Source organism: Haemorhous mexicanus, chromosome 2 (assembly GCF_027477595.1).
Source record: "Haemorhous mexicanus isolate bHaeMex1 chromosome 2, bHaeMex1.pri, whole genome shotgun sequence".
Classification (NCBI taxonomy): domain Eukaryota; kingdom Metazoa; phylum Chordata; class Aves; order Passeriformes; family Fringillidae; genus Haemorhous; species Haemorhous mexicanus.
In genome coordinates, this window is record NC_082342.1 from 56,654,568 (window position 1) to 56,681,225 (window position 26,658).

The following is a 26,658-nucleotide window of genomic DNA, read 5'->3' on the forward strand; positions in this document are numbered from 1 at the left end:
GCTTCTTCTCTTTCCCTACCTCCTTGTCTTGAAAAGCAAGGCAGGAGATGTCATTTAGGCAAGGAGTGAGGTGAGGGAGGGTCCCATGACTGTGGGCAAAGAGCTTTTGCTGTGAGCATGAATTCACCTTTGCAAATAAGGGAGTGCTGATTTAAGGTGTCCATTGCTAATGATTAAAGACACAGACTTAGCTGTGGTGTGTTAAAGGGCAGTTCATCACCAGAGCCTGGGAGAAGCCATGTGATTTCTGGGATTTGACCTGCCTGTAAATCAGATGGGCATGTTTCCATTTTCATGGGTCAACAAAATTATGCAATTTTTGTTGACCCATGAAAATGGAAGACAATGATCCAGTAAAAGTTTGCAAAAATGAGACCTGATGATGGTGTCAGTTCTTTCATTTACCTTTGATCAAAACTGGATCTTGTACAAACAGTTATTCTTCAGGTGGTGTTGTTTTCCCCTTGTTTATCAATATCCCACTTTTTAAGATGTGCTTCGTGCAGTCTGGAATGCCTTCAGCTGATGATTCATCTTACATGTTTATGGTGAGACTAATTGCCCTCTGGAAAAGCCCAGTGTCTTGGGCATGAAGGAAAGTTGGGCTGAGTGGCTCAGACAGAGGCATCAATTTCATTTCCAATGAAGTTAAAGCAGATAAAAGCCTCCACAGACTGAGACTGAGTTGTACATGTGGATTTCCAGCACAGATCCTTTGATGCTGTCTAAAGAGAAGGAACTTTCTCTCACCTTTGCTGGACCACAGAGATGCCTGGAGTTAAATAAAGGCTTAGAGAAGGAACCTGTCACCTGCATTTGTCCCCATTTAGAAATACTCTACAGCCACTCTTCAAGCCACAGTGTCTTGCTTGATTTTGGGATGCCTTTGCAGTATTTGTGAAAACTTCTCTCTGCCCTTGACTTTAAGTGACTATCATGTGAAAACATTGAAGCTGGGAAGAGAATGGATGAACAATAAAATAAAAAATTGTGACAGTCCAGAATGTTTCTCCCTAGGGTATTAGTGTGTGCACCAGCAGCATGTCCATCACTATTGCTTGCACAGTTTTGCAAGTTATTAATAAATAACCAGGACAGGCAACATCATTTGCTGCAATGTGCTGTCAGCCCATTTCCTACAGCCAGCACCTGGATTGATGGTGGCTCTTTGGTGCTTCTGTTTTGCAGATGTTGTAGAGTTTTCCAATGGAAAGGCTGGTATTGTTGGTGAGCTTTTGTTTGCTGCTGTCCAATACACAACAAGCACCATCGTAAGTATATTTTATTGCAAATTCTTCAATCCTAACAAACCCCTTGAAAGTGAAGGTCGGAAAAAGTCTCTCTCCCCTGATAAAGAATCAAAAAAGCCAGGTTCTTGGACCACTGAAAATTTGTGTAAACTTAAAAAGGTAAGAAGTAAAAAGCCTAAAACTACCCTTTTAAGGAAGAATTATTCTCTCAGGAACCAATAATTAAAAATGTTCACTCTCTAGTTGCTGTTTGCTCATTTATTGTTCATGACATTTATGGGATTGAAAAATCTTGGGGGAAAAAAAAACCTCTGTAATTGATTTATGCATTGCAGAAAGCAATGGTTTAACTTCTGGGAGACCTTCAGTATTCTATATTTATCCTCAGTTTCAGTGGAGATTTACATATAAGCCAGGCCTTGTGTCACCTTTTGCTAGAGCCAACAGATTTTGAGTGAATGGAATTAAATACCAGCTTTATTCCCTTATTTCTATACCTCACCTTTCACGCTATGCATTTAAGAAAGAAGAGGGTGGTTTTTTTGAAAAATAAAAAAGGTAGTTCAGCCAACCCATTCTGATAATAGAAAATCATTCACCTTTCATTTTAGAAAGGTTCTGCAGAATGATCATTTTCCAAAAGCACCTCTCTTGAGCAAAGAACTGTTCTTTGTCTATTGGCATCATAGGTGAAGGGACAGGACTTGGCTCTTCACACAGTTCTCTGATTTTTGTGAAATTGTTTTGTGTAAAATAGACTTAAAAAAAATGAGAACAAGGATAATGATCTACATTTTAAAGGTCATGAAATCAATTACTAAGAAGGACCAGAGTAGGTCAAGAATGAAGGAAAATAATACAGAGGAAAAAAAATCCCAACCAATTTTGCCTCCAGATCAGCCCTTCCCAGGGATGCGGTCTTACCTTCTGTGATCTCTCATTTCCAACATTTCACAGTGATATTGCAAGGAAGATCAGCTACTTCTAACCCCACACCTATGGTTATATAGGGAATCTATACCTCCTGACACATTAAAGCTGGCATAAGGTGGGTGCTAGTACATGAAGATACATTACTTTGTAGCATTAATTGTGTATTTTTTATATGTATTCATTGTCTTTCAATGCATGGCCTCTTTCTGCTTCAGAAATTTGAGTTTATTGAGCTTTCTCTGAGTTGCACCAGGTTATAAAATGCATTGGTAGTCCCTGGGACGTATTGCAGGCTTTTTCTCATCTATGTATAGTGATTGATGTTTTACAGGACTTAAATAGGAAAGTTCAGAATTTGGAAATCAGTCAGAGAAAATTATTTTCTTTTAACCTCTACTCTGACTAACAAGGACAATGGATTAGGTGATCTCCACAAGTGCCCCGCTCAGCTATTTAGTGAGAGCCTGTTTTATCTTCAAAATTCATATTGTTTGGACATTCACTGAACATGCTGGACAATCTGTTTATCTGTTGTTTTAGATTTCTTATTACTGCCCCAAATGTGGTGCGTTTGGGCACGTATGAGACGATAACAGTTCAAGTCCACGGGGCACAGAGCCCTGTGCAAGTTACTGCATTCTTCAAAGATGAGACAAAAAATCAGCTCATATCAGAGAGGATCTACTTTAACCTTAATCAAAATAATGGCTACCAAGAGATGAAAAAAATAATGGTGAGTCTGCCATCAAATTGATTTAATTTTTTTTATTTGGTGATAAAAAGCACATCATCTCTACTTGGAATAGGCTGGAACCGAGACAGCACTGATCCCAAGAAACACTGACAAAGCCAATTCCAGTGACAGCAGCACCCTATTCACCCAGCCAGCTAATAAAACAATGCTAATGTAATTTCAGTGGTGATTGTATATATTCTTTTGTGCCCATATAACAAGCTCAAGATTTTGTCACATGGTGATAAATGAAATTTAATTTAAAAACATTTAATTACTTCATTACTGATGGGTTTCTTGCCTCACTTAAACTATGCATTCAGGCCTTTGGGTTACTACTGGCCATTTTACAATACAGGAGAAACCTTTAAATATGTGTAGTGTCTCACACCAAAGTCTGTGTTCTTCCTGCAGATTTTTAAGATGATTAATTCTTTACATCCTATGTTGTATCGTTTGCTCCTGACACAATTCTTTGAAGTCGGCAGGATTTATTTCAGTAGCACTAGTTTGGGCTTTTTGGTTGGGAAAAAAGCACGCAGCAATATTCAGTTTAGCTCTGGTTGGTTAGTCCCAAAGCTAACAGCAGAGCTTTCAAATCAAGTTCCTCTAAAGGGTGATGTTTAGCAGCAACACATTAAACTGAATGAAGCAAAGCAGCAATCTCATAACCAAGATTTTAGCATAAATAGCAATTACAGGATATGTGGTAACTGGAAATTAGTAGGCATGTAGACTGAATTCTCCTGCCTGGAGTTATTGACACTGGGCAGAAGAAAGTGTATTTCTGTGGTGGAAAATGGATGGTTAGAGAGTATTTCTACTGAAAAAGAAATATTCACCCAGTAAGAAAGATATAATTGTTGAATGGTATGTTGAATGGTGCTAACAAGATTATTTAATCACTTCAGCTGTTGTGGGGCCTCAGCCATGTGGTCCCAAAGTTACCAGGCTCATCTCTGACTCTGTGGGGTTTTCCCTTTTATTCTCTTCAGGTCAAGCCAGGGAGTCTGCAGCAGAGTCTGTTCAAGAAGAGTCATTTGCCATATGTTCTACTGGTCACTGAGAGCAAGGAGCTCCCTATGACTACCAAGAGCGCTCGCATCCTCCTGTCCTCCAAGAAAGGCTACATTTTTATCCAGACGGATAAGCCCATATACACACCAAGTTCCCAAGGTTAAAGTACAAATGTCTCTCTTCAGGTGTTGAATATGGATGTTACAAGGGCAGGATTAGAAAAAGTAATAATGAGCCGGTTGTTCCGGCAGCCAGAGCTTCTGCAGGGTCTGCTCTGCACATTGCAGCAACCCCTGGGGAAATGCCTCCAGAGACAGTCATTTTTAAGGGAGACAGACAAAATCTGCTCCTTTTTGTTCAAAAAGGTTAATGATGACTTTCCTTTGGAAAAAAAAAACATGATAAACTGCCAAAAACTGAACTCCTACTGCTTCTGCTAGTTACACCAGCAATTAGTTACCTTTGCTCTTTATGACCCCTACTGCTTTGTTACTTACCAATTTAATTAACAAAAGAGGGAAGTAAAAAAAGGGTTTGAGTTTGGCTTCAGACCTCAACTGCAGAAGGAATACAAAAGCAAGTGAAGTTCCCTGAGTAATTTTCAGAATTTTCTTCAAAAATTTATCCAGTCATCTAACATGCAAAACTACAGAAGGATGCAATTTTTTTTCTTAAATTTCTCAGATTTCTTTTCAGTAAAAGAAAGTGTTTTATCTTAAAATTCGGTAACTCAGTTTACAGATTGCAAGGATATGTATCTAGGAAGGCCAGAAAGAAATTTGTGAACATATTTATTCTTCTGTTAAACAGTCAGATACAGGATCTTCATCCTGGACAATGCTATGAGGCCAACAGATGACACGGTTACAGTTGCTGTGCTAGTAAGTATGCAAAACCACTGTTGATGAGTGCTTCTTCAGCACAGGAGCTGTGGAAAACTCTTACAAAACATCCAAGAGCACAATAATAACTGGGACTCCTCTTCAGAAATCTGTATTTGCACATAGTGAGATATCTGTAGTTATTTTTGGCCCATATCAGAAACATGGAGATACGTGACATGTGAATAATACAGTAGGAAAGTAAGCAAAGCATTTTCTCTTCCACAGCACTAGGATATGACCTTGAGCTTTTGGATGCAAATGTTTGACACCAGGTGCATAATTTAATGTTTGCTTCTTCTGTCTCAACAGAATTCCAAGGGAATGGTGGTTAAAAAGTCAGACCAGAAAATAAACGCAGTGTTTGGTGAAAACTTTGCTATACCTGACATTGCTGAGTATGTTACTGCTCTGCTTTCTGCATCTAAACCTGGAGATTAAGATTTTTAACTGCTGAATTTCTTGAATTACCTTTCAAAATTGTCTTTGTTTCACCATGGGACACATATGGAGCCTATGATCAGTATCTTTTCACCTTTAAGCAGCTCATCTTGGAGAGATGAGTCCAGAATTTACTGTTAATATGCTGAAATTAGCAACATGTATCCTGGTCATGAACCATTAAACTGCTCAAATATCTGCTCAAACATACGGCTGCATTCAAGGGAGCACTTCTAAAAGGGCTAGTCTGCAAAGTGTCATTTATTGTATCTGATTTCAAACACTCAAGCCTTTACTTAATATTCAAGGTCTTCTGACATGCTAGGTTGATTTTGATATCGCGGTGAAGATAAGCTAGAGGAAATATTTGATGAGTTCTCTGTTTGTGCAGACTTTTCAAACGTAGTGGTTTGCAAATATGTTATCTTGCACTTCCTCATGCTTGTTTTGAGTGCTACCTAAGACATTTGGAAATATGTTGCTGGCTCCTCCCAGTAAAAAGAAAACCATTAAATAATTAATTAATTAGGAATGAGATCAAAGCAAGGCAATGCAGTGATAATTTATATGATGGCATCAGAAAATATCTGAGGAATTGTAATTAACTATTTTCTGCTGAATCTGTGCTTCAGGCCTGGAACTTGGAAAATCAAAGCCTGGTTTCATCAGCATGAAATGTCTAATGTTTCCACTGAATTTGAAGTTAAAAGATACGGTGAGATATTATAAAATTTTCATTATAAATATAAGGAGTTATCACAATGTGTTAAAATACACTGCAGTGATTGAATCTGGCTGTAGTTAGACACTAAGGACAACTTTCAGTGTGTTTCAGTGCATCATTGCTGTCTCTGATTCACAGAAGGAAAGCTCTGGGTTTGTGTGGCTTTCACTTATATTTAAAGAAAGAAACACCTCTTTTTATACAGATTTAGTAACTTTTTAAGCACTTTTTAAACATTTTATCACAAAACATTGAATTGGCTTTCCTACTACAGGAAAAAAAAATTGAGATGAGCTCCATTTTGAAGTCATTTCAATTCTGGCTAAGTTTTGCAGTGAAGGCTGTGATGGAAAAAAGAGAAAAAAAAAATAAACCTGTCCATTTTGTCTCAGTCAAATTCAATCTGGAAGTTTATTAGAGTTATTCCTATCCTCAAACAACGTTTTTTATGGAAGATAAGGGCCCTTTGGATAAAGTAAAAATGTAACAATTTGGGATAAGAAGTGGTTTGATTTATTTACACTGAAATTATACCTCCTTGTAAAATGAATGTGGGTTTGTTGTTTCATTGTTTTGGGGTTTTTTTTTCTTTTAAAGACAAAAGAAAACCTTGAGATTGTATGAAAATCTCATTTTAACAAAACCTATTTTGCCTTAGCTAGTGGAGGTAGCAGAATAGTGGAGATTACTGCCCCCTCTCCAAACAGCTGCAAGCAGGAGCAAATCACCCTGATATACCTGCTGGAGCAAATAGGTTGGCTTTGAAAGAGCAAATTCAGAGGGACACAGCTGATACTGAGGAGCTCATATCCAGTCTCTACCCAGTTCAGGGTGGGTTTAGCTCAGCCTGCTCCTAGTCCAGGGCACTTCCTGCCCATGAGCAGGCAGACTTTATCTTATTTTCCTTTAAGATAAATAAATTTTGTGTGCTTAAAGACTGCTCCATTATGTGAAGCAAAGCAGAATAAGTGAAAATGACCAGTAGGTTTGTTTCAGAATAGCACTGCTAGCTCAAACTAAAACATCCCCTCAGTGCAGCTGCATTGTCTCAGTGTGTTTTGCCAGGACAGGAGTTTAAGGTATGCTTGAAACTCACATGTCATGACTTTTTATCTTTTCTTTTTCATGCAGAACTTCCAAGTTTTGAAGTCAAACTCATCCCACTTCATCCATACTACCACATCTCGAATGAAAGCTTTGTGTTTGATATCGAGGCAAAGTAGGTGTGCTCAGAGCAGAGCTGGTTGAAAGACAGATAAGCAGATATGAGTTTTGTGACTTTTACCTCTTTCTTGTCATTAAGAGCTAACGAGCTTCTGGCTTTCCTTGGATCTGATCAATCTTATGTACTCTCTGTTTCCACCACTGACTTGAGACATCAGTGCCAAGTGCTGCCTGGGTCCAGGTCATGATGATCAAGCTGGAACAAGATTTTCTGAATATTTCAGTTTGCTAGCAAAGGTGGCTATTTAGGATTCTCCTCTGTGTTCCTCTGCAAGGGTCCAGGCAAACTAATCATCTGGTTTTCTGTGTATTTTTATTTTAAATATTTATAAAAGCTCTAAAGCCTCCACTTGCTATGTAACATAATTCAAGTAGAATTGGATTCAAGTTTGAGTATGGAAATTTATCAAAGCACAGTGAAGTCTGTAAGTAATAAGCTAGTGCTTGTTTGAGAGTAATTATTTATGCAGAAAGGCTTCCTGGTAGATAAATATAAATAATTAGAGTTTCCATGACCATCAGTACAGCATCACATGTCCATTGCTTAACAGCACTGCACTGGCCTGGAGGTTCCATGGCTACAGAGCTCTCAGACTGGCCAGACCATGGGGCAGGGCTCAAAGGAAAATGAATTACACCTGGTCCCATACCAAATAAGAATGACATCAAACACAGAGCAACTTAAGAAGGCAGACAGTGAAAATTTAATAAATCAAAGCATTTTTTAATAAAAACAATTTTTTGGCTGTTGAATTTTCAGGTTTCATAAGAGTAGAAATGCTAAGAAATGGCTTGTTAGGAGAATGACTAAATTAGAACTTGATACCTTTGGGTTTTTTTTCCTTTTCTAGAGAGGAATAAATGTTATGAAATGAGAACAGGCAGGTGGAAGCAGCTGGCCTTCTGTCATAGTCGGGAGAAATCTATTCAGTTTCAGAGGAGTGAGGACTGTTAGACTACTGCTTGCTGTCCTTGACTGTGCTGGTCCTTCTGTTCCCCAGCACACCTTGAGAGAGCAGACAGAGCCTGTATCCACCTCCTTGTGCTTGCCTGAACAGACTCAACTCTTCCTATCTCCTTAAATTTTTATTTGGTTCTATTGAATAATTACTAGCTTTAATCATGATCACTTGATACTGTGATATGAAGTGATTTCAAATCACTGGCTTCAGTATTTTAATTCTTTCTAAATTTTTCTCTGTGCTATTGCAGCGATCTATTTTGAGTTTATGAACTTCACATATATTTTGACTCCTCATTAACATCATAATTATTTAAGAAGAAAAATTGATGTTCAGCAACTGGATACCATTCCTTTCCTTATTGGAAAAGGTCCTAGTGGTGCCACACAGGCCTGCATGACTTTCATCAAAATCAGCATGTGGAATTCCTGATAATTGAACTTACTTCTCTAAACTGGCCATGCATGTAATGAAGTTACTTGGTGTAATTGACTGTTGTTTCCCATTTATTAGCTCTGGCATTTAATGCAGTTTCCATAAGCGCTGTCTCTCCATTGGCTTTATTGGTATAGATCAGTGCAGCTGATCAGGTCAGTTTGAAAGAGGCTTGTTAAAATAAAAATAAGCCTGAGGTGAAGCAGGATTTCCACAAGAAAAAGACAACACCATGGCCATGACAGGTCTCGTGTAGCACATTGCACACTGTGCTGCTTGAAGATGCCATGTGCCAGGGCTTCCTTGAGTACAGAGCCACGTGCAACAACATGCCACATCCTCTCTCCCCATGACCTTTATTAAATGTTCAGGGGTGTTCTGGCCAGATGCTGATCTGGCAAGTATTTCAATCACAAGAGGACTCTTTTGCCATACTCCCTAAATCTGTAGGAGTGACATAGGGCAGAGGATGTCCACTCTACCCAGTACATGTGTTAGAATATCAGCAGGGAGAGTCTTCCTGCTGTGTGTCTTCAGAGGTACCAAGTATTTCATATCAGTCCCTGAAATGATTCTCTGATCCCTTATTTTTTATGCTCTGCTCATGAGTGTCTCATACAAAGGAATTAGCTGTTCATCCAGGCTGAATGCGATGAGTGGTGTTAGACCTCTCTGTGCAACTTAAGTTCTCAAAAATTTGATTAAAAAAAAGGAAAAATTGACTCTAGTGCAAGTTTTACTAGATGATGTCTCCTCATGTGATTCTGCCAATATGACTTATGCTATAAATGTCTTTGCATTTGAAATCACCAGTTAGCACAAAGATTAGTAAAATTTTTCATGTTTGAGTTACAAGAGAGTGGGGCTAAATTTTGTTTTCGAGTTACTAGTTATAAATGGGGCACCTAAAAATATTCCAATATTTTTTCAGCATAAAATGATTAGTCTGCCTTAAGCTTGCTTTTTATTAAAATAATGATCCCTCTCCTCACTTTTCTTCCTTCCAAAGACATTCTTATGGGAAAGAGATTCAAGGTGCTGCATATGTGCGATTTGGTATAATTGATGAAAATGAGAAGAAAATATTTATTCCAGGCCTGGAGCAACAGCTATCAGTAAGTATTCAGTGGAACTACTGACTTACCCTACCTAAGCTGAATATTGTCAGAAATTCTGGAAACTTACAAGTCCATAATACTGTAGCTGTGATATAAACCACACTTTATTTCTAATGGCCACAAACCAGTAAGGCTGTCTCTCTTTCATTTTTTGTTTCTTTTTTTTTTCCCTCCCACTTTTTTTTTAGATCCAAAATGGAAAAGGAAGAGTTACTTTAAATACACCACTTTTGGAAGAGAAATTGAGAAAGAGCATTTCCACCCTGGAAGGATTTCATTTATATGTGGCTGTTACCACTGTGGAAACTGCAAGTGAGTACAGTATGGCTTGGCTGATACAGTCTGGAAGATTCACATTGATCTCTCTCTGGTGTAATCTGTTATGTGGGGAATCTGGTCTCACTGGATCCATCTTTGCTGCAAAGCTTGCTCATGCTGTAGAGAATTAATTAGAAGAATCTTGGATGGAAAGTGGCTGCTCAAGCTCCAAGTTGCAGATGACATTAGATAACTTTAACTCTCTCCAGTAGCTGAAAATTAAAACAAAATCTTTCAGAAGATTAGATATTCAAGGTATGCAAGTCCATAGTTAGTGGACCCATAGCAACACATACTGCTTGATATTTACAGGTGGTGAGATGAGGGAAGAGGAGCTCAGCAGTGTGAAGTTTGTGAGCTCTCCTTATGCTCTTGATCTGTCTAACACCAAGAAGTATTTTGTGCCTGGAGCCCCCTTCTCTGTTATGGTATGTAGTGCTCTGACTGTATCTGTCTGACTCCACAGCAATGCACTTACATCTGCCCTCTTTCTTTGGCTGATCCCCTGTGAGCTCTGTAGGACAGAGACCCTCAAGAATAGGTGCAACACAGAGCTACTGTTTGTGTGTCTGGTTTGTCCCATTTCTGTACACTCAGCACCTGATCAGCCAGAAAATGCTGGTTTTCTGCTCTAGAAGTCGATGTGCACTGTTGCCCTACAAAGTTTTATAAAACATAGCAATCTCTTCCTCTCTTCCATATCAAAAGATTGAAAGAAGAATATTGTAATAAAATAATCCCACATCAAATTAAAATTCTGAACAGTAAAATGGGGTATTGCCTTTTAAAATAAATGCATTTGAGTTTATGTGGCTTGAAACTTCATACCTTCAAGTTTTTTGAGAGTTTTCTATGAAGAGTTGAAGTCAGAATATTACCTTATAATACTTAATGACACATATCTCTGGAACCTGCTTAGATTAAATAGATGCTAAGTGAAAATCTGAGGCATTTTGTAATCTGTACTCATAGATTTTTACCTAAACTGAAGTCCAGACCAATTTCTATCCCCTTTTCTCAAAGTTCAAATTTTTGAATGCTGCTAGGTACAGTTTTATATTTTATTTCTCAGTCCATAAAAATTATAAATTAAAATTGCTTCTTGTTTGTGTGCATTTTTTAAACATAGGATTTCCTTTAAATAACAGAACTTTTTTTCAATAGGTAACTGCCACTTTTGTTGATGGTACTCCTGCTGCCTTCCTATTTATCACTGCCACTCTTGCCTTGCCTGGAAAACCCCCAGTGAAGAAGACTGCCTTCTGTAATAGAGAGGGTCTGGTCTCCATTACTTTTAACATCCCCAAAGATGCTCAAACGCTTGAAATAAAGGTAAAGAAAATGCAAACATCCACGTTTAAAAGTATCCCACTGAGAATTGCTCATGAGACAATTATAAACAACTGTGAAGATGATCACTTTTCATTGAATTAGCACAGAGGTGATTTCTTATATGACATGCAGATCTTTGTCCAGATTGTGTAAGATTTGTTAGACAGAGCAGGGGCCTGAGGGATGTCTCAAGTGAAGGACACTCCTGTAGTGTCCTCAGAGCCTTGGGAGTACATCCATTGGTTAGAGTGATGCATTTTTGTGTTTTGGATGTGCATTTGCCTGGAAGAAAGGACAGAAATGGGACTGCAAGGAACATCACCATACAAAGTGATAGAAAACTCTGAGAAGAAAGTGAAGGAAAAGGTCCTGAGCAATGCAGAGAGTCAACTACACCTGCCTACTCAGAGGGTTCAATTATGTGCATGATATAAAATGGGGGAAAAAAATTGTCTGAGGACAAAATCACTTTATGATTTTTGACCCATTGATTCTCATTTACAAAGAGCCAAGGGTGAAAATACCAAATGCAAGTACAGCAAGAGGCAGAATGGGGTAAGAGAATAAAGTAATTAAAATCCTGAGGTTTGTTGCCATGTTCTGCTAATGAGGGCTCAGCAATTATTCCTCTCACTTCACAGCATTTTCCAAAGCACCTGGCGCAATATGAATTATTGGTGACACTATACACTGTCTCCTGTGGGACACTTTACTCACTCTGTCCTTTTCTTCCCTGACAGGTAAAGGCTGAAGAGGGTAAAGTAAGGTTAGAAACACCTGAAGCCAGCATCAGAGCTGAAAGATACCAGTCTGCTTCTCCAAACTACCTCAGCATCAGCATCCCACACACTGTTGTGGCACCTGGAGATACCTTACCCATCACCTTGAACAATATTCATCAGCCTGGCAGTGGAAACATTGGCTATTTCTATTATATGGTAAACAGAATAGCATCATATCAGTAATTTCTTTCAGAAATTCTGCAACCTGGAACATTTACCTAGTTATTGATAGAAGGGACAACCGAGGGGGTCCAGGAAAGGGCAAGTGGGATGATTGGTGTTCTGGCACTCCTGACCCACCAAGACAGGCTGAGGGACCTGGGCTTGTTCAGCTGGGTGAAGAGCCTAAGAGAGAGTTAATAGCAGCCTTAAACTACTTGAAGAGGAGTTAAGGCATAGTGGAGACAAGATGTCCTAGGTGGTGCCACACAATCTAACAAGGGACCAAGGTTACAAATTATGGCCTGGAAGATTCATTTTGGAAAAATCTATTCGCTCGTGATGAGTGCAATATTGGAAGAGGTTCCCCAGAGAGTTGAGAGATTTTCCAGCCTGAGAAAAATTCAACACTCAATAAAAGAAACCTTCACCAGTCTCACCTAGTCTTGCCCTGGTGATGTCTCATCTTAGAGCAAGCAGCTGGACTAGAGATCTCCATAGGTCCTTCTCAGAAATTATTTAGATGATTCTGGTGGTTTTTATACATTTGCAGTTATTTTCAGGGCATGTAAAATGCAAAGTATTTATTTTGCTGAATGAGAAAAATGTGTTTGTGGGTACATGCCAGGAGTGAATCTGTTGAATGTAAAATGTGTTTAATCCCCTTCTCACTCTCTTTGTCCTAATTTCCCTTGGCAGCCTAAATCTCACAGGATGATAAGTGCCAAGATATCAGCTCCCATTAACTTTTAAAGGGACTCTGATATATTGGAATAATTGTGTCCCTAGGAGTTAGGTTTAGGTTTGGGTGTTTGTTTTCAATGGATGATGTAGCACAAGGCTGGAATTGGTGCTGCCAGTCTTTGGGAAGGAGCAGGGCGGGCAGGACGTGTGGTAGGGATGGTGGCAGACACTGCTGGAGCTCAGCAGTGAGGGTCTCTCCCAAACTTTGGTCATCTTAACAAAGGCAGTGAGGATTTCAGGCCAGGCTGTAGCATGTCCTCGTTTCTTCCTGAAACCCTGTATGTTTAGGAAAGCTTCACGTATTTTGTTTGTGGAAGAGCACTCTCACTCCTGCCACTGTGCCTGTTTTTCATTCCTCTGACCACCCATGAATATAGCTAACATGATGTAGGAAGGAAGGAGTTAAATAGTGAAGGATGGACTGAAATCAGTTCAAGATCAGTCTATGGGACTTTATCCTTAAACCTCCTGCTCCAACTCTTTCACACCATCTGAAAGATTCAGTACTGATTGCAGATTCAATAATGCTGATGTCTTCCTAGGTATGATGACCAGTCATTGTAGGAGACAAAATTTAGTCTACTGTCTGGGTACCCCTTCTACAGTTGTAGGAGTGAGTGGAGGGTGACAGATTTGTGTTCAAACCTGGGCCACAAGAACAGTGTAGCAGAGATCCATCACCACAGCATACAGGTCTCCTCCAGGCTACTGGTATACAGCTTGGCAATTAAAACTATTAATGCCATTAGAAGTGAACATATTTTAAACAGAAATTGCCTCAGGAAAAGAAAAAGCAAACAGTAAAATTATGCAAAATAATGCCCTTTTTGGAGCATGGTCACAGTATTTGATTTCTCTTCGTTTTTGCCTTGCAGGTTGTGGCGAAGGGACAAGCTGAGCTTCTGGGAAGGGTCCCATCCTCAAACAAAGTGATAAACCTTAAAATCACCGAGAAGATGGTGCCTGCCTTTCGGTTTTTAGCCTACTACTTCATTGAGAACGAGGGCCAGCAAGAGATCATCGCTGATTCTGTGTGGGTGGACGTCGTGGATGTCTGCGAAGGAAAGGTGCTTTCAAAGCCCACAGCTTCTGTTGTTGCATTCCAAAATGTTTTTTAAAATGAGGTAGTGGCAGAGCAAGTGCAGACCTAGGATTATAAAGTGAGATGTCATTTTTATTGAAAAGGAGTCATCAGGAGTCGTGGCAAAAGGTATAGCTTGGAAAGGCTCTCAGGCTGTGCCTCAAAGAGATGAAAAATAGTTTCTTACAGAAAAAAACACCCCCTGTGAATGTCTGTATTTTAGAAATCCACAAGAAAACACCGATAGAGTTATCGAGGGGGAAGAATCTCTTTGTAACTTTCTCTTTTTGTACTGATGTGTGTTGCACAAAAGAAAGTGAAGCCATTTATTGGGAAAAAGCTATAAATTTGAAGTAATTTTTCAAGCTTTTTAATTTCTGATAAAAGTAATTTTCTGAGTTTTGGTAGCACTTTAAAAGCTTTTAAAAAGAGCAGTTTGCGTTAGAAAATGAAGTATAGGGAGGCCCACTATGCCTTCCTTTCATCTTCCTTCTCCTCTTCCTCCTCCTCCTTTTGGGACCATCAGGTAAAATGAAAAATAGCAAGACACAGGAATTTCTCCCAATAGCATGAAACCAAATTGCTGAAAATTGTCAGCTGTCTAAAATTATTTTTTCCACTAAAAATATTTGTTTTGGAAAAGGAATATGATAGTCCATTGGGGGGAAAACTTTTCAAGAAAAAATCATCCATCTCCAACAGGCAAACCAATCCTTTGATTATACAAGGACAAAATTCAGTAACATTCACAGGCATTTCCAGTAATAATTCCCTATTATTTCATAATCACCATGGCTACTTCCTCTTTAAATCACAGAAGTGCGTACATCAGAACCAGATCTCTGTTTGCTCAGTTATGCTAAAAATTTCAAGGATGTGATAGAAAGCAGGAAAGAGTATTACAGACTGGTTTAATTTGGTCAATTTTGTACATTACCATGTAATGACAAAGACATTGTGCTTGTATCTTTCATGTTAATTTTTTCTCCACTGGAAAATAACAAAACTATATTTAAGACCCCAGTCCCACAAACCCCTAACACAAACTTTTAATTTCCCTTGGTGCTTAAATGTCATTGAAAGCCAACATCCAAAAGTCTGCAGGACACAACTTTCAGCTCCCCATGATTTCCTTCACTGTGAAATATCTGCACCTCCATGTTCCAAAATGCAGGATCACAGGCAGAAACTCCTAAAAACAGGAACATCTCCCAGCCTCTGACTGCTGACAGTCACAGCTGACAATATTCCTGGCCCAAAGGAATTAATACTTTTTATTAATAAATATGCTAATTTGTTTCAATCTCTTTTATTTAGATTAAAGTGAGAACAGAACAAGACACATATGAACCAACAGACCAGGTCAATTTGCAGATTGAAACAGACCATGCAGGAAAAGTTGCCTTAGCTGTGGTTGATAAGGCAGTTTTTATTCTGAATAAGAAAAATAAGCTTACAGCCAAAAAGGTAAGATATTTGTAAAAAAATACCACAGCAAGCAAAGCCAAGCAAATTTTTCCATTACTAATGAGAGGATCAAAATATAATTAATGGCTATTAATTGCCTAGACAACAGTTTGTTAAATTTGAAAATGTCTCTTTTTTTGCAATTCAGGATCTATTTCAGATAAATTGCATGCTTAAGATGACTGGTATATTTAAGATGGGGTTTTTCACCCTATGGCAGACAAGTTTGTAAATTCAAAAAAGCATGGCTTGAAAGCACTCCCTAACTAAAACATCCCTCAGCTTTAATCGGTTTCCAAATGCAGTTTGCACCATCAGTTCCTCTTGTTTCTGCGAATCAAAGGCCACAAGAATTGTTCTGATGTATGTATAAACCCTTTACAAGCATGTACAGTCCATCTGTGCTGCTTTATTTGGCAGGTATTTAATGCTATGAATTCGTATGATCTTGGCTGTTCTGTGGGTGGTGGCGCAAATAGCGTTCAAGTTTTTACTGATGTTGGTCTGGCTTTTATATCAGACACAATTCAATCCAGCCTTCGCCAAGGTAAGTGCAACCTGCCCTTCAGAAATTTGTGTGAGACCTCTAGAGATCTGGGCAGACTGATTGCTTAAAAAGTCAGAAAATATTTCTACTCTTATGCCGTAAAATCTCCTTTGCCTTTGGGTTTTTCTTCTTCTGTACTTCCACCAGATGCTGGCAGCTCAGATTTCTGGGATGGTGGGTGCTGGTCCTTTGGTGACCACCTCAGCTGGGGCAGGCAGCAGTTGGCTAGGCTGGAAGATTTGTGGAACTCTCCCTCAATTTGTGGGTCTTCTGTCAATGAGATGGGTCCTAAGACAGGTCTTCATGAGTGATGTGAAGGATCAGGCTGTTCCTGTCATATCATTGTGACCAAGCACTTCTGATCTGCTTTCCCAGGATATAAATGCCTCCAGGGCACCAGAAGGCAGAAGAGATCTTTGGATTTTCAGAAAAAAATGTCAGGAATTGGTATGTCTGCTCCTCTGGGTGGCCTGAAAATCTTAGCAGGGGGAGGCGAAGGGATGTGTCTGGGATCTAGGGGGCAAGAAGTGATGGCATAGTGAAGGATGCCAAGATATTCTTAGTTCCAGCTCTTGCATTAGGTGACATAACTTAGCACAAATGATGCATGATGCATCATTCATCAGCACAGCTCATAAATCAAAACCAAATAATGTCTATAAATGGAAACTAGTTCGCCTCTTTATAATCCCAAATGCAAAGCAGTTCTATTAGATAACGCGTCATATCCTCAGTCATGACTTGAGGTTTTCAAAATCATTTGTATGGTCAGAAGATGTTTTATAAATCCTTTTTTTTTCTTGACATTCTGCTTTGAAGCTGTGCCAAATTTGGCACTCTGTGCTTCAATTAAGAGAAGAGTTAGTATACCATTTGGTATAAAATGTCAAGTTGTGCAAATTTTTTTTCTCATTTTCTTGCCAGAAGACATGAAGGGTTGGAGTTGGATTCTTCCTTTCTTTTGAATTCAGACTCTATTCAAGAAAGAGAAAACTGATATTGCTATTCTATTAAGAATTCCAGCCTGCAAAGAGGATTTAACTTTTAATTCAGTCTGACTGGGAAGAGAGGGGTTAGAACAGAATGTCTAGGATGCCACAGAGCCTATGCTTTCTTCCTAAAAACAGTTTGTGGACTGTTTTTAGGAAGGACTGTTTTCAGGGTCCCAGGCTGAAGATTGGCTGTTGCAATAGAAATTGATATTAATGGCAAAGAATTACAGGATTGAGCATAATGAACACCTTTACACTGATTTCTTCTTACACAGCACTAATTCTGGGCTTTAATTCTATTGCAGCCAGCAAATACCAAAACACTGCTCTACTAAAATGCTGCCAAGATGGAATGAAATTAAATCCCATGAGGTTTTCTTGTGCAAAAAGGCTGGCAAAGGTGTCTGGCTCCCAGGAGTGCAGGGACGCGTTCCAGGACTGCTGTGAGAAAGCCACAGCCCTCAGGAAGCAGGCGAAGCAGAGGAACAGAGTGGGCTTGGCACGACGTAAGGAGCAGCAGCACGCAGCTCTGCCACTTTCACCCTTCTTGTGGTGGCTGGGGAGGGTCAAGGGGCATTTTAGTGCTGTGGGGCTGGGCAGGAAGTTTTCCCATCAGCATTTCAGAGAGCCCCGGTACAGTGCAACAGCCTCGCAGCATTGCATCTTCATGCTTGTACGCTGGGGAGGTGGGAGCGGCACAGGAAAACTTCTGGGGTGAGAAAAGGCAGGAGTCACTTCAGCCACTGCTGGCCCCTCCAGTCTTACAGAGGAGCTGATGGCCTCTGCCCACACCCCAGAGAGGCCACAGACAGCAGAGAGGGAAGGGGGTGGTTGTCTGCACTTAGGGCTCTCAGTGGTCTTAGATTTATGACTCTTTAATTAGTGGTGCTGCTATTATATAACCAAAAAAAAAAAATTTACTTGGCATCTAAAATGATCCCATTCTGAGTGTAATTTCTGCTACTGTTTCTCACAGATTTCCCCTGTCTGTCACAAGTATGGGACACTGGGAACATCTTTGCTAGCCTTACTACAGGAATCTGATTTCTCATTTGGTAGCATTTAGTTATTGATGCTGGGAAGAGGAACTCTCTCTTTGTTCAGTGACAAGTTATGGTCATTGCTTCTCTTTTTTCAAGATTTTTGTTCAATTCACAAGATGAAACCCAGATGAAATCTTTTCATTCAGAGCATTTTTTTGTGCTATTATAAGTTGCAAGACAGTGTAAGGTCAGCAGCTGAAGACTTCCAAAAAGAAACCTGGCTCCTGTTTTACAGAATACAGTGAACATGAAGAACTGTTCGATGAAACCTCTGTCAGCTTGCGCAGTTATTTTCCTGAGAGCTGGTGGTGGAGTTTTGAAGAAGTGGAAAGCCCTGGAAAGCACAGGTACTGTGTTGCCTGACTAGCTGAAGATGTTTAAATTTGTACTCTCAAATGTATACAACTATCAGCTTTATGTAGTATCTGATGCAGAGGACTTTGGAATATTTGCATGTACTTTGTCTCCACAGCTGAGGGAATGTGTTTTTCTCTTTAAATACTCAAACTTCATCAAATGACAATGTTTACATTTTATACATGCCTTCCAATACATTTTGTTTTGTGTTTTTAGTGTAAAAAACTTCGCTCCTGACTCTATAACTACCTGGGAAGTTCAGGCAATAAGTATATCTCCTGAAAAAGGTATAAGTATTGGGTATTTTTTGTTTGTTTATTTCTTTATATAGATGAACAGAGAATGTGTACTTTTTAAAAGGGAGATACAATGTTATGTTGATAGAATAAAGCAGTCTTTACTGAAAAACCACAGTGTTTTAGTCAAAACATTTACTTCTTTCTTTTACGCTATGTTAAAGCACAGCTAGAAGTTAAGATATAGATATTTATTTATAAAATCAACATGAATTAGGGTCTCAAGGATGATAGATCATGCAATCAAAACCGTCTCTTATTCTGTCTAGTCTATAAACCACCTCAGTTTAGCTTTCACTTGGCCAGGAAGCCACAAGAAGGGTAGCAGCAGTAACACCGCTTTTCTTTGAATAATTCTGGGACGAGGTTCTGGCCATCTCAAAGCATGAACATCTGTGGTCTCTAAGGCAGAAAAGAACACCAGAAAACCAGCAAAGGACCAGCCAGAGAGCCCAAGTTCCCAGGTGCTACCCTCTGGGAGCTCCTAGGAGCTGGTGAGGACTACACAGGATGGACAGAGGGTCTATATTGTACTGCCTGCTCCCCTTTGAAAGGGGAGGAAAACTGGGCCACATTTCATTCACAAAACATACAAGCGCTTCTGCCAAGTTTCAGCTATCAAAACCCAGTGACTCTAGGGGGCAAACTTGAGATAGGTCAGTAGTGCAGATGAGTTTAAATGAGTTCTGAGTATGCCTGTTTTCCTCAGCCTGCTCATGACCTCAGGAGAGCCCAGGCACTGACTTTTGATTAGACATTTAACTTCCGATCAGCTGATGTTAAGTGTGTAATTCTCAATTCTAGCTGTTTTTCTTTCTCTCACCCCAGGGTTCTGTGTGGCTGACCCCCACACCTTTGCAGTTTTCAAAGACTTTTTTGTGTCCCTGAGATTACCGTACTCAGTGAGACGACACGAGCAGCTGGAAATAAAAGCAGTGGTTTACAACTACCTGCCCAACGATCTCCAGGTAGTGTTTTAGTGTTTTCAACAACTGCTGCACCTTGCAAGCCAAGCTAGCTAGATCTGTAGTTTTGTAATAATTTAACGGGAATGTCCTGGCCACCCTTCAGTGTCCCCCTACAGCCCAGATATAATGCTTCTATCTTGAGCTCTTTCCCAAGCACAGGATCCAGTTCTACTTGCTAATCAAACTTCCTGTGTAGAGCAGATTTTATTCACCATGTTACATGGCCATATCCTTTGTTTTTGGTTACTTCTTCCCCTTCATTGAAGTAATCTGTTCCCTTTTTGCTGCCTGCTGATCTGGACAACACCCAGCTGCTGACACTGACACTTGCTGACACTTCACAAGGTACACAAGATAGAGAGGTAAATGAGTATGAGTGCACCATCCAATGTTAGCCACAAAACCCATTGAGCATAGAACACAGAGCCACTTTTTCTCTTCATGTGACTCCTATGCACTCCTGCATATGGCCACAGTTGTCACTGGGCTAGGGGCCTCCATTGTCCTAAGGCTGATACTTTTTTTTCACTTCTTCCCATCTCCCATCCAGCTGTTCAACCAGCATCCTCTGAGCTGCATTGAATTGTGCAGAGCTGGGATGTATAAAAATGCACTATCCTTCTTACTTCACTGCGGTTCAGGGACAGGCCAAACCTCTGTTTCAAGTTGAGTGTAATGAAGAAATGTCAGCTGTTTAACTTCAGAGCCCTAATCAATATAGCTGAATATTAACAGACCATGGGGTCACAGAACAATTTACATTGGAAGGGGCATCCAGAGGCATTTTCCCTGTGCACCAGGACTGCTCTTGGGCATTGCCTTGTCCCCACAGGTGACAGTGAAGATGGAGGCAGTGAAGGGGCTGTGCACCGCGGAGACGACGGCGAAGGCAGTGCAGCTGCAGCTGCTGGCCAAGGGGAACTCAGCAACACCAGCCTTCTTCTCAGTCGTCCCCCTGACTGTGGGAGAAATCCCAATCACCATCATTGCCTTCGACCGGGATTCTGGGCACAGTGACAGCATCAGGAAGAATCTCAAAGTGGTGGTATGCATGTTGTGCTAGGTATGCCCTAACTGAGGGCAGGCACTTCACAAATTGCCCTCAAATGCTCAAATGCGACATTCACTGTGTGGAGTTGTGGAGGGAGTGAAATGGTGCAAACACAAGGCTGGAAGCAATTCAGAAAATCCATTGTTCAGCAAGGACAGAGAGGAAAAAATTAAGCCTCTTTGTCTATTGTATGTGGAAAGGTTTGCTCTCTATGGCAAAAAACATCCTTTACCCATGACACAGCAACAAATTCTTCAGCAGGCGCCTGTCTTAGAATCTTTAACTCCTCCCTGCTTCATCATCCTGTATGAGAATTCTTTTTTCCTTGTAAAGACAAGATTCAAGATGTCCATCTAGCAAACTTTTAAGAAGGAAATGCTCTCTGCTAGCAATAAAATTAAACCCTATTTTATTCCTTCTGGTCAATGGATCAATCGTCACTTTTAACCAATGCATAGGTAAAAAGATGCAAAACATGCTAACAGAGATGCTGTATTGATTATTTAATACCTTATCTCTCTTTCAAAGTTATAAAAAGGAGGAGCCTTTTAGAAAAAAAATTACTTTTCAAGCGCCGACACAGACTCATGACAATACCTAAGTCATCCATGGAGGACTTTTTTCCACCCACATAAAAAGTGCAAAATATGAATCCTTGCACCCCTGGTGTCAGGGATTACCATGTAGGTAAGCAACCTGCTGTTGTTATAAGCTATAACTTTTGTAGATACAGACACAGTCTCAGAGTTCAGTGTTACACCAAAACACTAGAAGTAGCTATAAAAATAGCTTTATTAAAACTGAAACTGTAGGAAGAGGGATGTGAGGAATCAGAAGGGAAAGCATGTTTAAGTCTAACACCTAAGATGTACTCAGAATTTCATGGATTTCATACATGAGAGGTTTACTTAAATTAGTCCCTCTGTGAACTTGTCTTGATGGGTCACAAAGCTGAGAATAAAGTTTGAAAATTAATTTTTGAGAGAGGGTTTGGTTACAGGAATTTCATCCAGGAAAATATTTCAATACTAACATTAAAAAATCAGCAAAGTTTATTAGTATTTCAGTTGAGAAACCAAAATTCTTATTTAAAGGTTGAGTTTTACCTAGAGAGAAATGTCCCTTCAAAATCACTTGTTTGTGCCACCGGCTGGCCTAGTGCTTGGGTGGAGCTCACAAGTTTCTTGCAGCTTAATTTCAGGTGCGAGTGCTTGCAAACTTTTTGACTTTTCTTTCTTTAACTGTGCAGGCCGAAGGTGTTTTACAGAGAGAAGAAGAGACCATTTGCATTAACAGTGACTGTAAGTTATCCAAAAAGATTACATACAGATGAGGTTTGGAGTAAGAATGAGCAGTGGATTATGGGTGCAGTGAAATACTCCTTAATGCACAGATGCTCCTTTGGTTAACCAGAACTTGTCTGAAGTCTCTCCATCCAATACATAGAAAAAGACTCGTGAAAAAAAAAAAAAATCTGAATTTTTGGAATTTATTTATTTTATTTTTGTTTTTCAAGGTATCATTCTTTATATATTAGCTGGGCATCTATTTAATTATTTAATTCACTTATGGGTCTTAAAAGGTATTAAAAACAAGGTTCTTTCAAGTGCAAAATATTGCTAAAGATTGAAAATTAAATCGCTATAAGAAAGATAAGTATATTTTTTCTAAAATTACAGTATGTTGTTTATTTTTTTGAAGTCTGGATGTAGATATCTATTTGTTATTTTATTTACAGTGAAGTCTCATACAGTGGACCTGAACAAGCCATCTAATATGGTACCGGGTTCTGATAGCCACGTGTTAGTTAGCCTGAAAGGTAAATGTAATTTTTTTGTCAACAACTTCTCCATAGGTTACAAGGGGCAGGCCCCTCTGTGCTGCTCATTCCTGCATGGCAAGTCTCCATTCTCTCCTGGTTTTTCTGTTATGGCTCAAATGGTCTGTGCTACATGACCAGGTCATAAAACAGAACATCCCCCGGGTTGAGCCAGTACCTCCTTCCTCTTTCTAATTGCTCCTTCTTACTTGTAGTGAGTGTAAGAGCATTATGAGATCCATCCTTCCTCACTGAGCTCAGACTAACATTATGGGAAAGCCAGACATCTTCTCCAATAACTTCATGCAGGGCTGTAAGAAATCTGCTTTGGATTCCAGAAATAAGGATGCCGGACTCTGAAGTTCTGGAGAGTTCTGTATTTCCGAAGAGGAGATATGTTCATATATTCATTATATCAAATATAGTTGTATGCATATATATATATACACACTCATGCATACATATTTTAAAACATCTATAAGCAAGTCCTTTTAGTAGTGAAAAATACTTCCCCCCCCACCCCAAAATGCGAAATAGTGTCTTTGTGACACAAAGGATACTGGCTTCCATTTCAAATACCTGTTCTAAAATAAAGGGATCATTGAATTTGTAAAGTTATAAAATTACAGAGAGAAAAACAAAAAACCCACATAAAATGTTTGGCATGATTAATGCACAATCTTTTTATCCCTCTGCGGGAGGATCAGAGCTGGTTTGACAAGGCTTTTCCAGCCCAAACCTGATAGACAAGTCTTTCCCCCTTCTGTTTCTTCCCTGCCTCCAGTAGCCTGAGGACTCTCTCTCCTTCATGTTCCTTCAATGTGCCAGCCTTCTTTCTCCAGCATTCCTGGAGCCTCCCACCTCATCCTTGCCCTTCTCCAAAGAGCTTTATGAAGTGTCAGGTAGCTAAGAACAGTGTTGAGCAGTGAGGATTACTGGGCCATGCTGGAATGTCAGCCTATAGTTAGGATAACCTTTCTTCATACTACAGCAATCCATTTAAAATAAGATACATACTACATCTTGTATTTTTTACAACAGGGAACATTATGGATCAGTCTGTTGAGAACTGTCTGAGTCTCAACGGAGTTGAGAGGCTGATTCAGGTGCCCACAGGCTGTGCAGAGCAAACGATGGTGAAAATGGCCCCTGCAGTCTATGCCATGGAGTACCTGGATGCCAGCGAGCAGTGGGTGAACTTCAACCCCGAACGGAAGCAGGAAGCCATCGGTATGATTGAAAAAGGTAGGCAGGAAAAAACAAAACAAGGCAAACCAACCAGAGGCCAAAGGATGGGATCCTTGCTATCCGTTTGCACTGCACACTGGCTGCAGCTGCCTCCCGAAGGAGTGCCCTCTGTCTTACCACAGCCTCACAGAAATGCCCCTGGCAGTCTGCAGACAGACATGAGACATGAGGGACAGACATGTGAGGAGGGCTTAGGACACTAATTATCAACATCTGGCACTGGATGGTATTGACACTGACAGTCCATTCTCTCTCTTGCCTAATTTAGAAGTAGAAAGTAAAATCTGCATCAATCAATGAAAATTCTTTTCAGACTAAATGGACAGCAAAGGCCAGTTGTTCATTGCCTTCAAATGTTCAAAATCAACCAAGATAAATCAACCAAGATAAAATAATATTCTCCCCATGGTTCACAGACACTGCTTGGGGTAGCCAGCTGGGATGTAGACATCTCTGTCTGTGGCTGTCAAGAGGAGTATAACAAAGGAAATTCCCAGTACTAATCATGATATTGGCACCTTCCCTTGCCCACTCCTCTATTCATAATTACATAAGCTAGAAGGACTTCAGCAGCCTTGGGCCAAGCCAGGGATGGAGTTTCCTTAGGGAGAGGACACCTGCAAGTCTGCTTCTGGAAGACTCCAGTCCAAGATATGATCCAAAGCTGGTATTAAACATACAGCAAGTCAGGACCACAGTATGTGGAAATGTTCCAGCTCACAGGAATTAACACAGAGAATTGTTAGCATTGGAGCAAGTACAGCTGATCTTTCTAAATATAGTGGTGTGCTTATGGCATAAAGCAGTACACTTCAGTTGTCACTGTGATCTTCAGATATGATAAACCCATTTTATCAGTGAAAAACAAGTGTATAAATAGATATTAAAAGCATGCTAGCAGTTGCTGCATGAAGATCTTTGCCTATTTATCAAGCCTGCCAAAAGTGACATGAGATCCTGCTAATAAGTATTTAGTATTATCAGCATCATTTAGTGCCTACATTATGCTTTTCTTATTGAAGTTCCTCAGTGTAAAAAAGTTCATCAGTTCTGTGGCTATGATACAAAATTGGTCAAAATATTAGCAGTCAAGATCTGAAGCCATAAGTCATGATTTTTCTAAGACCGTGTCTGACCCAATAGAAGACGTTTTGTATACTTTTTGATTCAGTGCACCATAAAATCAACAGCTTGAAAAGTTGTCAATAATGGGAAATAATTTCCCAGTATTCGCTAGACATACAGTGTTTTGTAACCATAGGTATCTGCAGTTTTCAGGTTATTTGCTTGGCTCAATTAAGTCAAACAAGACAGAGGACCTTCTAAGCCTAGTGATTTTTCTGTGTCAAATTCTGCTGACCCAATCATTTCCTCCTTAATGCCCCAGTGAACACCTCCATGAACTTTTCCACCAGCCAATACAAAACATGTCCATTATAATCCCAGTGATTTCGGAAAATGCCCAATAAATATGGGTGTTCTCTGAACAGTTACGTGCTCTCCTGTTCATGCAGGTTACACTAGACTGCTTGAGTTTCAGAAGGAGGATGGGTCTTATGGAGCATTTAAAACAACCCCCAGTAGTGTATGGTAAGTGATTTTCTTTTCCTGGGGTTTTATTTTTGGGGTTTTATTTTTAGGGGTTTATTTGGTTGGGATTTTTTTTTCAAATTACCTCTTATCATTTGCTGCATCAGAAGTTTTTCTTTGGTGATGAATTTTGAAAATCTGGTTGTTTCCTATGTACTTTTGCCATGAATAATCAGCCACCTAATTCCCTTAGCATATTAAGTCCTTGGTGAAAGAGATTTATACTGATCCTCTGATTATTTTGCACTTGTCACAAAGTAGAAATATTCAAGCTGATGTTGAACAATAACTCACTAGGTTGCAGTGAGTGCACTGCATTGAGTATGAGTCTGTGCATAAAATTAGTATGTTTTTCTTCCTGTCAATGTAGTCTTCTATAAATATTTGTCAGCATAAGCTTGGAAATTTTTCTTTTGTGCAGGTTAACTGCATTCATTGTTAAAGTGCTCACGAGGAGCAGAGAATACTTTGGTATACAAGACAGTCACATAAGCAACTCCATTTCCTACTTGGTTAATCAACAGCAGGCAGATGGTTCATTCCATGACCACCACCCTGTAATGGACAGGAAAATGCAGGTAGGTCAGCCATAGTTAGAATAATTTTTTGTGTATTTAGGGTTATTAGGGATTGAAAGGAGCGCTGTGAGTTGTTGAATAACAAGAAATGTATCTAAAGAGAATAAATCTGTAATGTAAGTACAAAATATGCAATGTAAAATTGTCAAGATGTCTATTATGTCAGATGCATAGCTAGCACTTCACCACCTCCTCTATCTTTTTATACAGTCTTAGACACGTTTTTCAGCTATGCCTATGGGGCACTTAAAAAATTATTTTGGGGTCACATATTTGGTAAAAATGTAAGCCTTTTATTGCTTGAGGCAACAGAGTGTAGAATTGTAACTTTGTTTTGAAGGGGCATCCAGAGCTCATCTAGTCCAAATTCTGCTCAGAACAGTTCTAGTTAGATCAGACTGTGCAGGACCAGTTCCAGCTGTGTCTCGAGTACATCCCAGTCTGTCTGGGTAACCTGTTTCAGTATTGCACCATGCCCATGATGAAAAAAGAAAATGTCAACACTTAATCAGAATTTCAAATTGGATATCTTGGTCTACCCATCGTCTATAACTGTCCAGAAACACAA

The 26,658-nt window shown here is 39.7% G+C and overlaps 1 protein-coding gene across 1 annotated transcript in view; it reads left to right on the top strand.

Moving 5' to 3' along the window:
• Positions 1 to 1,147: 1,147 nt before the first annotated feature.
• The window catches only part of LOC132323560 (complement C4-like), a 41,092-nt gene continuing 15,581 nt past the window's right edge, over positions 1,148 to 26,658 (top strand). The window contains exons 1-26 of the mRNA XM_059838925.1: positions 1,148 to 1,271; positions 2,724 to 2,916; positions 3,912 to 4,092; positions 4,744 to 4,814; positions 5,127 to 5,212; positions 5,888 to 5,970; positions 7,111 to 7,198; positions 9,610 to 9,715; positions 9,907 to 10,030; positions 10,349 to 10,464; positions 11,201 to 11,368; positions 12,109 to 12,306; positions 13,929 to 14,120; positions 15,452 to 15,601; positions 16,022 to 16,148; positions 16,524 to 16,595; positions 17,446 to 17,646; positions 18,419 to 18,530; positions 18,757 to 18,827; positions 19,665 to 19,804; positions 20,637 to 20,849; positions 22,105 to 22,156; positions 22,594 to 22,674; positions 23,716 to 23,919; positions 25,437 to 25,512; positions 25,934 to 26,090. Coding sequence (XP_059694908.1) covers positions 1,207 to 1,271; positions 2,724 to 2,916; positions 3,912 to 4,092; positions 4,744 to 4,814; positions 5,127 to 5,212; positions 5,888 to 5,970; positions 7,111 to 7,198; positions 9,610 to 9,715; positions 9,907 to 10,030; positions 10,349 to 10,464; positions 11,201 to 11,368; positions 12,109 to 12,306; positions 13,929 to 14,120; positions 15,452 to 15,601; positions 16,022 to 16,148; positions 16,524 to 16,595; positions 17,446 to 17,646; positions 18,419 to 18,530; positions 18,757 to 18,827; positions 19,665 to 19,804; positions 20,637 to 20,849; positions 22,105 to 22,156; positions 22,594 to 22,674; positions 23,716 to 23,919; positions 25,437 to 25,512; positions 25,934 to 26,090 — 3,327 coding nt within the window. The 5' untranslated portion in view covers positions 1,148 to 1,206. The remainder of the gene's footprint in view (positions 1,272 to 2,723; positions 2,917 to 3,911; positions 4,093 to 4,743; positions 4,815 to 5,126; positions 5,213 to 5,887; positions 5,971 to 7,110; positions 7,199 to 9,609; positions 9,716 to 9,906; positions 10,031 to 10,348; positions 10,465 to 11,200; positions 11,369 to 12,108; positions 12,307 to 13,928; positions 14,121 to 15,451; positions 15,602 to 16,021; positions 16,149 to 16,523; positions 16,596 to 17,445; positions 17,647 to 18,418; positions 18,531 to 18,756; positions 18,828 to 19,664; positions 19,805 to 20,636; positions 20,850 to 22,104; positions 22,157 to 22,593; positions 22,675 to 23,715; positions 23,920 to 25,436; positions 25,513 to 25,933; positions 26,091 to 26,658) is intronic.